This window comes from Cydia strobilella, chromosome 20 (assembly GCF_947568885.1).
Source record: "Cydia strobilella chromosome 20, ilCydStro3.1, whole genome shotgun sequence".
NCBI classification, from domain to species: Eukaryota; Metazoa; Arthropoda; class Insecta; order Lepidoptera; family Tortricidae; genus Cydia; species Cydia strobilella.
In genome coordinates, this window is record NC_086060.1 from 5,010,781 (window position 1) to 5,024,996 (window position 14,216).

General features: G+C 37.4%; 2 protein-coding genes across 2 annotated transcripts in view; both read left to right on the forward strand.

Moving 5' to 3' along the window:
- LOC134750775 (myrosinase 1-like) overlaps positions 1-14,216 on the forward strand; it is a 190,423-nt gene that overhangs the window by 34,012 nt on the left and 142,195 nt on the right. The window lies entirely within an intron of this gene.
- LOC134750535 (vesicular integral-membrane protein VIP36) lies at positions 121-9,973 on the forward strand. Its single transcript, XM_063685731.1, has 6 exons — positions 121-277; positions 361-476; positions 4,843-5,040; positions 5,718-5,880; positions 7,173-7,339; positions 9,761-9,973. The coding sequence occupies exons 1-6, from the start codon at positions 151-153 to the stop codon at positions 9,971-9,973; spliced, it is 984 nt and encodes a 327-aa protein (XP_063541801.1). The 5' UTR covers positions 121-150.

Genomic DNA, 14,216 nt, shown 5'->3' on the forward strand with positions numbered 1-14,216 from the left:
TAATTCGATAACGGTCAGCGTGGCCTTGGGAGATTTTTTTAAGTTGTATTCTGGCAACATCAGTATGCGGCTGCCAGTGCCAGGCCAGCCGTCAGTTTGTGAGTTTGACATATTCTAGTGTTAGCTGATTTCGCTAGATTTGACTAGAAAATGCAACAAAAAAAATTCCAGATAACACAATACGTATTAGCGGGCCTATTTTTTAGTCCTATTCTTGCAGAATGGAATACCCGGGACTACGTGAGACGGGAACACTCCCTCACAAAACCTTACCAGGGTGAGTGACCTGTGACTCTTGACTTTGATATTGTGAATATAATTAAATAAATACGTAAATATACGTTTATTGGTTAATTTCAGGAAGTGGAATGTCGGTGCCTTACTGGGACTTCTTAGGTAGCACGATAGTGACAACGAATTACGTTCGCTTAACCCCCGACTTGCAGTCCAAATCCGGCGCAATTTGGAACACTCAGGTAACGATTTTGTATTATCGCGAACGTAAATATGCATACCACGATAAGCAGGAATAAGGGCGTCGTAATACTTTATATGTTTAGTAATTATTACGGGCGTAAACATGCTATTTTATGTGGACCTTATAGCATGAGTATAAGGGTGATATTGGCTTAAAATGCCGCTCGCTTATCATTGAAATAAAAACGAGTAGTTATAATTTAATAAAGTAACATCATTATGTCTTTCAAGTACTTGTATCTATTATATAAAATTTTATATTTGGATGCACTCATGACAGTGTAGATTTTTGTAACATTGTAAATAGTAATTTGGCAGAGTATTCAAATTGTTTGGCTTGAATCAAATGTATTGGCTGAATGTATAATTCAACAAAAATGTGAACACAGTCTTAAAGAATTTATAAGAACTTACCCTGTTGAAAACCTCGCCCAATAGTCATACTCACTGTATGGACTGATGTTTATCTGACATGGCTATTTGTATGTTACGTACATATAGCCATACATTTGCCATTCCCCCGCAAAACTTGGCAGACTGTTTTGTACAGACAATTACAGACAAGGCGACTCCGGTTGTTAAATTCTCTAAGCACAGCACAAAGTATATAATAAAATCTAAACAAAATTTAATGATTTATGCATATCCTTATACAGTCACCATGAGATATATCAGAGCGGCCTTCGATATATATGTTTACAAATATCTGAACAAAGCTGCTGTTAACAAAACAATAAAGAACATGTTCAGATATTTTTTAGCACCTTGGCCACTGATATATCTGATGGTGACTGTACATAACTAAAGAGCCTTTAGTGAGTTATATTACAAAAAGTAGAAACCTCACAAAATGTTATTATGAGAATAATTTACATTTTCATAATAATTATTCTGTGATCAGAACCATTCAAGGTTAATACTGAGATAGCATTAGATTTTGTTTTGAAAATGATATTGTTATAGCAGCCATCCACTCATTACAACAATGACAACTATTTGTGTACCGAAGTAACAGAGCATGAGGAAATAATATTTAATCATCCCTTCGCGTGGCAAACTCTCACAGCGGGAATGTTTATTTGACATCTAATTAATAGGGGAGGCAACTGTCAAAGGTTTTCATAGATACTGCTAGCCTAGGTTTCCTCTGCTTCTAGTTTTGTCTGATGGGATTTAATTTAAAGGGCTAGCATTCAGGCCATAAAATTCCGAAAAAAAAACAAGAAGACACTGCTGGTAAGATTGACAGGGGAACCTATGCTGGTGCTATTTGTAAAAAATTTCAACTGCCCAACCCCATTGGCAGAATGTTATGATTCTAACAATTCTAAAGTTATGTATATAGGGTTGTTTATTAAACACAAATATTGGTCACATAAACAATGGATTTGACATTTTCTGTAATGTTAGTTCTGTTTCATTAGTTGTAAAAATCACCTAAACTTTCGTTACACCTCAATCTATTTAATAATAATAAATTCATTTATTAAGGACCAACTTGGATCAATTTGTGTTAGTGACAGTTTTATCTTAAGGCTAATGTTAGTATATACATAATTATTTACTGACTAGCTAACTATATAAAATTCTAGTTTCTAAAATAAATAAGTAAGCAGATTTTCTCAAAAACCAGTTTAAAGAAAATCTGCCCACCTACCCATTCCTGCGCACATGAATCATGCAGCAGTTATTTATATATAGGCTATCAACCCTATCCGCAATCATGGTCAGGATGCTGTTGGAGCTGGCCCGTACTCTGCGCACCAGGGATGTGGCTCGTTTGCGCATCGTGGTGTAGAAGCAGTCTACCCGCGCTTCCGCGAACATCCCTGACGCACTACAGAATCTATTTAAAAATAAAAAATAAAATTCATTTATTTCAGACAAACATGGTCCATAATATTTTGTTAGTTGTTAATTAAAACTTATAACTACGGTTAACTTAAAAATAAACTTAAATAACTATCTTAGGTGCTAAAGATATTTGATTTGTACATTAATTTTTGACCAGCCCAACTCTTTTATATACTGTGCATTAAACTACATATTTTTATCTCATATTATAAAGCATGATGCTGATGGGAATTATTGTTTTAGAACACTGGTTTGATATTATTTTGACTGAACTTAATAGAATATTATCAAACATTCATACAAAGTGTTATAATAATAACAGTGAGATGCATATAGAATTTTTAATTGTTTGCTTTATAATGGCGCAAGTGATATTTGTACAGATGATTTCTTGAATAATAAACATTGCTATAGGATACTCTGAGTATCTTGTGATATGATAATATATCATGTATCAATGAAAAAAAGCTTGTGCCTCAGTGTAGTCTAATATTACCATAATCAAGAAGTGTCAAGGAAAAAGAAACAAACACCATTTTGTTCTGTTAGAACTACTAGGATATCTTACTATGCGCTTCTTTTTTTATACTACTCCTGTGGCAAACAAACTTATGGCCCACCTGTAATTAACCTATTATTACGTAACCTCAATATCTGTGTAAGTAATTGTGTAATTCTAGGGTTATCACTATTTTTTTGATAGTTCTCATATTCTACGTACACAATATACATAATTATGTTATGAAAACTTTGGCCCTATTACCTCTATAAAACCTTAAATTACCTTTATATGCCAATTACTTAACTTTCGACCTTGATCTAGCTCTAATTTTCTCCTAACCCAAGGTTTACCTTATCAATGCTAAACTAACATTTAAAGCAAAATAAACCCTAGTTACTAATGTTAAAGTTGATTATCCCTTGACACAGTTTAATTAATCAGGGCAATCAATTACAACTTTAGTTTTTCATTAACTTTGTTTGAAGTAAAGGTGCTTAGGCAATGACGTAACTTTTGTCAAAGGCATACAATTGAAGACGAAATCGTATATGTTGTTAGGTTTTATTGGTATTCCTTTACATTATACAATAAACAACCAAGGTAAGGACGTACTATGCTAATCCATGTTTAAATTTTTATATTTCAGTAAAATCATGTGTTATAAACTGACCTAGTAAGTAAAGAGAAGTATATAATGTTTGTTTTATGATTACCAGACATTATGCGGTACATTTATTATTTAGCATTTTTCGATTTTCGTTGGGTTGACCGTTGACTGTAGAGATGGGCCGAGTATGGACTTTGCCGAATACGAATATTCGGTTCAGCTCATAACGAACCGAATGTTCGGTTGGGCTAAAACTGCCTAAAACGCTGAAAACAAGTTCATTCAGGTCCGCGGTCTGCACTCATAACGTGTTTTTGACTGACCGGGAATGTTTATGAAAAGAAACGGAAACGTCTCATACCTGATCGCGAAGTGCATCCGCGCTAACTAGCGGACGCCCTTAAAAAACAATTTGTTTATTCGGTAAATATTCGGCAGTTCGAACCGAACTATTCGGCCGAATACGAACATTGACATCTCGCTTTGTGTGGTAGGGCACAGGACAGCGGATGTCATTCCAGATCTAGAGCAGAGCCCAACTGGGGAAGTACCTCCACCTTACAGAAAACCGCAGCCAAATAACACTAGACCCTACTCATAGTGTTGTGTTCCTGCCGGTAAGTAAGGTTGCCAGAGCTCAACGAGGGAGAGGAGTGTTAGGGTCGGCAACGCGCGTGTAATATCTCCGGTGTTGCAGGCGTCCATAGGCTACGGTAACTGCTTACCATCAGGCGGGCCGTATGCTTGATTGCCACCGACGTGGTATAAAAAAAATTGAAAAATACGCCTAATACCGAATAATTACCGAATATTCCGCCCATCTCTAGGTGAAAAAATGACAACCCCGCCTACAGTCGTATAAAGTTAGACCAAGATAAGTCTGCAACTTGTCTTGGCGTAACTATACCATTTAAATGGGACGGATAATGGTCAACTATGGACTGGTTGAAAACTTAGCTTTATATAGCCGAATTGTTATTTTAAGTTAAAATGTAATACATGCTAGTTTCAGTCTCAAAACTAAGCTACCTTTTACAAAAACAAAATACCTCACAACCTCTTTACCAACGGCCTAAGTGGTCTAAAGCTATATAAGTAGGTGCCGATAAATTTAACGTTTAACGCCACGTGTATCGTTGCGGCGCGTCACCGTGAACCTTGTCGCAATACACGAAGGTTGATATTGGCCTGTAGCCGCGCGCGTCAGTTGACGTCTTGACCCATGTTCTTTCACTGATATGCGTTAAAATTGTTAAATAACAAACGAAACCGTCAAAGCCAATCTATTCGAGAGTAGGCCAAAGGTAGTGGCGCCATCGCCATTTTCGAGGCACGTTTTTCCTTAGACTGTATCCATCTATTACGGAGTTATATCTATCTTTAATATAATTATTTTTTCCAGCCATGCTACACTCGCAATTGGGAGCTTCAAGTGCAATTCAAAGTCCACGGACGAGGCAAAGACCTTTTCGGAGACGGCTTGGCTCTGTGGTACGTCAAGGACCGAATGACATACGGACCCGTGTTCGGTAGCAAGGACTATTATACCGGCCTGGCTATTATACTGGACACTTATAGCAACCACAATGGAGCTCACAATGTAAGTCACCTTTGATCTGGTTTTAAGTAGTTAGTGTATACAGGGTGGCCAAAAAATATGTGCATTCCCGTTGCCAGTGAGATTTTGGGATTATACTGAGCAACTTTTACTATGGGACCAACCCAGAAATCGCGAAAAAAAAATGGCTGTTTCATATGTTTTGGCTGGTCCATTTTCGGGAGGGAAAAGGTTTTTCGCGATTTCGTGGTTGGTCCTATAGTATACCTACTATAATGTTAATGGTGAGGCATAGAGTCAAGGATCGCATGACGTAAGGACCTGTGTTCGGTAGCTAGGACTGTTATACTGGCCCGACTATTATAGGTACTGGATACTTACACAATGGAGCTCACAACGTAAATTTAAATAACCTTTGTTATCTTGTGCCTTGTGTTACCTTACCTACAGGTGTGTTGTTATGTTTAAATCGCTCGAAAATATATCCCATAGGAAACGGAGAACGTTATCTAAAATGGCCCAACACTATACCCACACTACGGGGTCTTAGATCGATTCCTTAAATTTTCCCCTAGACTTGCAACTGCTCAATTTGCTTGTTAATCTGGTTTGTTGGAACTCAATTACGTTCACGACGCAACTCTCAAAACAACTTGCATTTTATCCTAGTCACCTAATTTGAACTGGGAAGCGATTTGACTTAAAATGTGTTTTTTTAGCACCAACACCCCTACATCTCGGCAACAATAAACAACGGCAGTTTGCACTACGACCACGATCGAGACGGAACTCACACGCAGCTAGCGGGCTGTGAGGCCAAGTTCAGAAATTATAACCACGACACGCATATCAGCATTGTTTACAAGGATGACACCCTAATCGGTATGTTTTTTGTTTATTTTTGACAAGATTTAAACAAGCTTTTATCGTCGATTGTAAGTTATTTTTTCTTTCAACAGTCATCTATTCGTCAAGATGATTCGAACGAATCAAACTCATTGATGTTGTGTTGTTTTATCATCTGGGTAAAAATGTTGGTGGATGGCTCTACAGGTCGTAATTTTCAACCGACACTCCTGAAGTCATTTTATTATTATTTTTATTTTTTAATTAATTTAATTATTTATTTCAATTCTATTTTAATTGTTATTTTATATTAAAAACAATGCTATAATTTTAATTCTAATTTTAAATTTTATTTCTAAGTTTTTTAAAGTTGATTGTATTTTAATTGTATTTTAATTTTAATTCTAATTTTTATTTTAATATTTGATATTTGATATAATTTGAAAGATTTTTACACGGGGGGGCACGGGGGCTCCACAAGGCGCTCAGCAAACGCCTAAGGGAGGCCACAGGTGACCCTCGCGCAGGCGGCTTTCTCGCGCAAAGATTGGCCATAGCAATCAGCGCGCCTGCGTGATGGGCACCCTACCGAGGGCACAAAATTTTGATAGGTATTTTTAATTTTTAGCTTTAGTTATTATAATTGTAGTTAGTTTTAGTTTTATTATTTATTTTATGTGTAATTGTTATATATTTTTTACACGGTTCTGTTTCGGGATTTTTTCAAAATTGTGTAATTTTTGCGTTTATGGTTCCCAAGATACAGGCGCGGCCTAGTTTGGGGACCACTGTCAAGTTTTCTCTGATGTAATGTTTTTTGCCTCATTTTTTGCCTTTTCATTCAATTGGTGGAGCTAGAGGGATTAACGAGGTCACACAGCAACTAGTATATATATAGTCTATTATGGAGAAATGTATATATGAAGTGTCCATCAAATAACAGGTAATAGACCATACACCGAAATGAAATGTCATAGACCTAGTATTTTATATAGATGTGCGCCCGTGAGACGGTGAGGGACAGAACATACGCAATGCGACAAAATTAAAAACACGTTTTAACATTCCTGGCAACATACCGAAAACAACCTACGTAATTTGGTCGGGTTATTTGTTGCCGCTCCCCCATTTTATTTCCATATTATTATACCTCTATGGTTCATGTCATACACCAGAGCCTACCTAGCGCCACCGGAGTGATTAGGAACTATTATTTACAGCTGAAAGCTGGTCACTTTTGCAACAGGTTCTGCCATAAGAGATTGTCGTCCTTTCTATACCGTCCATCTCCATATAGTCTATAATATAATCTGTTTATTTTATTTCAGTATCAACCGACTTAGAAGGCAAGAACGCGTGGAAAGAGTGCCTCAGGGTGGAGAATGTGCTCCTGCCCACCGGGTACTACTTCGGGGCTTCGGCGACAACGGGAGATCTAAGCGATAACCACGACATCATCGCCATCAAGATGTACGAGCTGGATCTGTTGGATTCTGTAAGTATAGGCTTGATGACAAATTTTTATTAATTATTATTATTATTATTAAAAGTTCTTTATTTAGATAACCAGGATCCACATATTGTTAGTTACATATTTTGTTTTACTTATAACTAAGGTTAGTAGGTTTATAATACAATAAAATAACAATTAAAATTAAATTGAAAATTAAATTACATTACATTATATTATTATTGTCCGTTCATGGATCACCGCTGAACACCTCCACTTGCGACTGTGCAGCACCGATTCATGTACGGACAGTCCAGTCTGCTCGAGATCATTTTCAGGATACTGTTGGCGCTGGCCCTCACCCTGCGCACCAGGGAGGCACATCTTTTACGCATTGTTGCATAAAAACAATCTACGTGTGCTTCTGCAAACATCCCTGATGCACTACAGTGTCGAGGCAGCCCCAACAGTACCCTAAATGCGTTGTTGTATTGTACTCGGAGGGCATTGTAACCAGTCTTGGTGAATCTAGCCCACAGGCTGCACGTGTAAAAACTTGTACAGTACGCTCTAAAAAGTGTAAGTTTTACGTCACGTGAACATCGTGCAAACCTGCGGGCAATCATGTTTGCTCTTCGTGACAATGCCCTCCTTTCCCTTTCAACGTCCTCATTATCCCTGAGGTCGGCCGTTACCAGATGCCCTAGGTATTTCAACTGATTTACTCTCTGTAGAGGTGTACCATTCAATGTAACTGGGGGCATGTGATCTGGGATCTTACAGCCGGCCCCAAAGACCATGACCTCGCTTTTTTTACTATTGTATAGTAACCCGTGATCCTTCGCATACCTTTCACAAATACTGACGAGTTTCCTCAGGCCACAGATGGATGCGCTCAGCAACACCATGTCATCCGCGTAGCTGATATTGTTTACGCATACACCGTCCACATGACAGCCGACATGCGTGTTACTGAGCGCACCCACCAGTCCGTCCACATACAAGTTGAAAAGAACCGGCGAGGTCAACCCTCCCTGCCTCACGCCGCACTCCTGTCTGTATGGTGTCGACAATGCCCCTGCCCATCGAACTTGGTTGACCTGGCCTCCATACCAGTATTTTAATAAATTAACAATCTCTGGCGGGACATGAACCTCATTTAGTTTGTTCCACAGTATGTCGTAGGAGACCAGGTCAAACGCCTTCGAAAGGTCGAGGAAACAAGCATAAACATCGGTTTTCCGTTTCGTATAATAGTGAACAGTGTGCTTTAAACCTAAAATGGCACTTTCTGTTGATAAACCAGACCTAAATCCAAACTGATTATCATGCAGTTTTATGTATTTACTCAAGTGCGCATCCAGCACACCGTCAAAAACCTTTGCAAGAACAGTTGCTAGCGATATAGGTCTATAATTATTTTTGTCCGAAATGTCACCAGTTTTGTTTTTAACTATCGGTACAACAATGGTTCGTATCATCTCCGCAGGGAGGTACGCGTGCCCAATACAAACTGTGTACAATATCGCTAACAATCTAGTTATGTGTGGACCCGCGTATCTCAGGTGCTCAATGCTGAGCCCATCATGGCCAGGAGATTTACCTCTTTTCATGTTTTTGATAATGTGAGCGATATCTTTAGATGTGATTTTGATTCCTATCTCGTTAATGGGCTCAGCATTGATCCCCTCCCCGTGCGATGGCCCCAAAGGCGATCTTACTGTAAAATGATCTACAAACAGATTAGCAATTTTACTAGGTTCATTAATGCCCCCAATGCTCACCGGGACACCAGCTTTCAAATTCAATTTGTTTGTACTCGACCAGAAAGATCGAAAGTCGTTTCGGTAATGATGTGAGGCGAGTATGTCCATTTTTATTTGCTCCTCATGATTCTGGACCCACTTTAGCCGTGACTTAAAAATCTTTCTAGTCTCACACATCTCATCAAACAGACGGCCTGATCGCGGTCCACCATATGCAGACCAAACTAAATATTTACGCCTGGCCTCCCTGTGCGCACTGGCTACATGCTTATTCCAGCCTATAACAGGTTTTTTCTTTACATATGCATATAATGGTATCAATCGATCAGGTTTGTTTTTGGGATCAAGATTTCGTGGTTGGTCTCATAGTAAAAGTTGCTCAGTATAAATCCCAAAACCTCCCTAGCAACGGGAATGCACTTATTTTTTAGCCACCTTGTATATGTTAGGTTGTAACGTATGTATCTATGGGCCTTAGTTGCCTGAAAATAAATTATATTTGATTTGATTACCATATGCACAAATCTAAAAATCCACAGGAACTTTAACAAACTTTAACTGCCAAAGACGTCAATTGACGCGCTGGGCCTTCGTGCATTCCTATAAGTTTCACGATGACGCGCCGCACACGATAGGCGTGACGTTCACGATCAGCTGTCAAACGGGCTTCACATACTAACACCAACTTTTTTATTCACAGCAAAACAAAGACGAGGACCGCTCCCACATAATACCATCAGCCCAAACCTTCGACGCGCCCCGTGAACACATAGACGACCCAAAACCCGCCATGTCAGGCGTCAAGACCTTCCTCTGGATGATGTGCATAGCCATCATAGTCATCGTGTGTGTGGTCCTCGGTATCATGTGGTACCAGAAGCGTCAGGAACATTCTAGAAAACGGCTGTATTAATGTGACCGTACATCCCATCAGCCCAAACCTTCGAGGCGACCAGAAACCCACCATGTCCGGCGTCAAGACCTTCCTCTGGATGATGTGCATAGCCATCATAGTCATCGTGTGTGTGGTCCTCGGTATCATGTGGTACCAGAAGCGTCAGGAACATTCTAGAAAACGGCTGTATTAATGTGACCGTACATCCCATCAGCCCAAACCTTCGAGGCGACCAGAAACCCACCATGTCCGGCGTCAAGACCTTCCTCTGGATGATGTGTATAGCCATCATAAGAGCCCGGAATTTTCGCGGCAAAACAAGAGACTGTCGCAATGTTGCTAGAGTAGAGACATTTTTTTATCGATATCGATAGTTGGGTAATGGGAGAAAAATATGGTCCACCAGATAAAAAAATCTACGTCAGTACACATATTAGCAGCACATGACATTATATTTGGTTTGTGATATTGATATCATTAATTTCTCAACCTTCTCTGGGAGTAAACAGTTTCGTTTATCACTATAAAGCCATTTATTACAGTATTTGTTGTAGTTGTTGGTGTTGCAGGCGTCCATAGGCTACGGTAACTGCTTACCATCAGGCGGGCCGTATGCTTGATTGCCACCGATGTAGTATAAAAAAAATTATGTATACTAACGGCCCGGCCACGACATCGCGCGGCGGCGGCAGCGGCGAGCGGTGGCCATAGGTGGGAACGAAATGTCCGATCGCTGTGTCTCGCTCTAACCTATGGCCGCCGCTCGCCGCTGCCGCCGCCGCGTGATGTCGTGGCCAGGCCGTAATTGTGTTTGTTTGTATATAATTTTATACAGACCTCCCAATTTTTTTTGTAATATCGTTTCTGTTTGGTTGACTGTCTTTTTCTTCTATTACACAACTATCGATATCGATAAAAAAATGTTTCTAACTACCAAGATTGCGACAGTCTTTTGTTTTGCCGCGAAAATTCCAGTCTCTGGCCGTCATAGTCATCGCGTGTGTTGTTTTTGGTATCATGTGGTACCAGAAACGACAGCACTCGAGGAAACGGCTATATTGATGGGAGTGTCCATACTGTTATAAGATCATAAACCTTATTGCGAAGACTTAAGGTCCAGTTAAGAATGTTAGAACAGCAGTAGTCAATAGTAAGGTTAAACGCGAAGCTCGAGGTAGATGGCGCTGCAGTGATGTTCTAAGTGACAGGTGAGATAGTTCAAGCCCTATTTGGAATTAAAATACATACAAGCCTATTTTTTTTTTGTTTGTGGAGCTAGAAACTTGAAACATACTGGCTTATATTCTTTAATGCTGCATAATATTACGTGAATATCACATTTATTTAAATATGTAAATACTTTAACAGATAACGGGAAAAATAGAATATACAGCGTGGAAAAAATTATTGGGCCCTGGAGGGAAAGTACCTTAAAACCTTAAGTTAGTTCATTTTACTTAGAGGAAACGGTACATTCTTTTATTTTTAAAAAGAAACCAAACTGCATTCAAAGTTTTTTTTTAAATTCGCTAGTCTCGACCGGGAATCGAACCGACTAAAAATTCCAAAAATAAACACTATTTTATTCTACTAGTCGATACAGTACATGTTAATGATAACATTTCTTCAAGAAACATTAGGTCTTACACTCGTCTGTCGTACAAAATATCCATAAAATCGAATATTTAGTCCTCAAGAATATTTTTAGACAAGCAAAATTGAAAAAAAAAGAATAATCTTTGAATGCAGTTTTATTGCTTTTTAAAAATAAAAGATTGTTTCCTCTAAGTAAAATGAGCTAACTTAAGGTTGTAAGGTTTTATTTATTTATTTTCCCTCCAGGGCCCATTAATTTTTTCCACACTGTATGTAGACCTGTCAGTTGAAATCACTTCCCTAAAGCGCCCTTTGTATTGAGCTATTTTCTTTTAGTTTTTAACCCAATTGAGAGAACTTTGGCAAGTATTTTTTATCATTTGACTTGTTTAATATGTGAACCGCTTGCTGAAGTTATTTCTCGACGTATTTATATGTATAATGTCATTGATGTCCTATTTGTAGTAAACTATTAATGCGCATAATGTTTTGTATACACGGTGGCTAAAAAGTAAGTGCATTCACATTGCCAGGGATTTGGGATTATACTGAACAACTTTTACTATGGGACCAACCCCGAAATCGCGAAAAATTCTTTGTCTGTCGTACATTTTGGCTGGTCCATTTTCTATGGGAGGGTAATTTTTTTTTCGCGATTTCGTGGTTGGTCCCATAGTAAAAGTTGTTCAGTATAATCCCAAAACCTCCCTGGCAACGGGAATGCACTTATTTTTTAGCCACCCTGTATATCAATTTGGTAAACATTAATAATTGCATCAATCAATGTGTTAAAATCCATTCTAATTTTTCGTTTACGTAGTTCATTTGTTTCATAATAATTGCCAACGATGAACTAATTGAGAAGTAATATTTTTCTAATTGATTTTTATGAAATATAGTTTTGAGATGAGGGAGCGAATCTTATAAAGATAAGATTTTTGTGTAACCAGTGTTATTTTAGTTATTGTAAAGATACATAATTAATTATTTAGCCCTTCCCTAGAATTATTTACTCCTTCGTAAAAGTGTGAAATAAACACGCAAGAATAAACTTTTTTCAATTGTATTAAGGTTCATTATATATTTCAATCCAATATGCCCGTTTGGCGACCAAAGGGTGAATGGTAATTACATACTTTTGCTGTAGATCAAAACTATTTGTTTCTAATAATTTGTAGATTATAATTATGAGCTTTTTAACCAATTAGCCATGGTTATTTGGCTCTAAAATTTGTTTGATGTCATCAGAAACAATATTTATAAATGATCTGGAAAACATTCCTTATTTATTTTGATTTTGTTTCTTCGGAACACTTGGGCCTATGACTATAATAAAAACAAATATGTCGTGCCTTTGCAAAAATGTTATATTTTATATAATACGTAACATATTATAATAAATTACAATGCTGTAACTACTGTTACCATCATTTAGATTTTGGAATACACAAAAACGGCTTATCCAAAGTCAACAAAACCTTATCCAATAAATTTTTTAAACTGGTCACATCTAAATTTGGCCAAATCTACAAAATCGAGTTTGCATATGTAATAACAGGGACATTATTTTTAATATGGCACAGTGATGAATTATTTTGTCATGAGAGTAATAAGCAATAATTACATATCTCAATATAAACCTTTTGCCGCCGCTGTCACATGTATGTGACTGTTTACATATAGAGTCGGACCAAGATAACTCTGCATGCCATTCGCAATCCAATTTCACCTTCCCAAACAAACGGAGTTTCGTTATTCATTTTAAAACTACGTATTGGATTATAATGATACTTTTCACATACAATGACATGAGGTATATCTAGGTCTGTAATTAGTTTATATAGCTCTAGTTTAAAAAAACAAACGAAATAGAGCAAAAACAAGTTTTGTATGAAAAACTTAAATTCGCTGTATTTTTTTACTGTGGTATCTGAAGCTACATAAACTAATTACAGACAGATATACCTTATCCTATTGTAAGTACAAAGTTTTAAAGCAATCTAGCTATTCGTTTTAAAATGAGAGCGTAACTACGTTTTTATGGAGAACGCTTTCCTGTCAAACTATGAAAATATGACGTGTATAATGACATTACCTTATTTTGTTTTATTCAAGTCGGTGCAAAGTTAGCTTAGACGAACTCTAATCACACTAAATCACAATCTCTCTGCTTTGCCTAAAGGTTGACTGGTAGAGAATGCCTCATGGCATTAAGTCCGCCTTTTGTACTGTAAGTTTTTCTTTTGTGCAATAAAGGTTTTTTTAATAAATTCATAATAGCTAGTGGCGGTAAATGGGTTAATATTATTATTTAGTTAGTACTTAGTATAACGCAGCTTTGCTCTCCGATGTCAAATTTGGTTAGAAATGTATAATTGTATATTATTTTAGTTATAATTATTGATTATCCTATAATATCACATTATTATTGTTTTTATACATAAATAAATGTAACCTGAGTAATAATGTAAGCATACAAGTTGGCTTGTATTGATATGTATTATGTTACATTATTTCTTAATTTAATAGTTATTTATGGGTTATAATAATTCAATTGTTAATATTACTTTAAAGAAGCTGGGACCAGTTACGGCGAATTATTATTGACAAAAAGCACTAATATAATAGTGTACTTTTTACGGTAATTTCATGTTAATTAAATGTT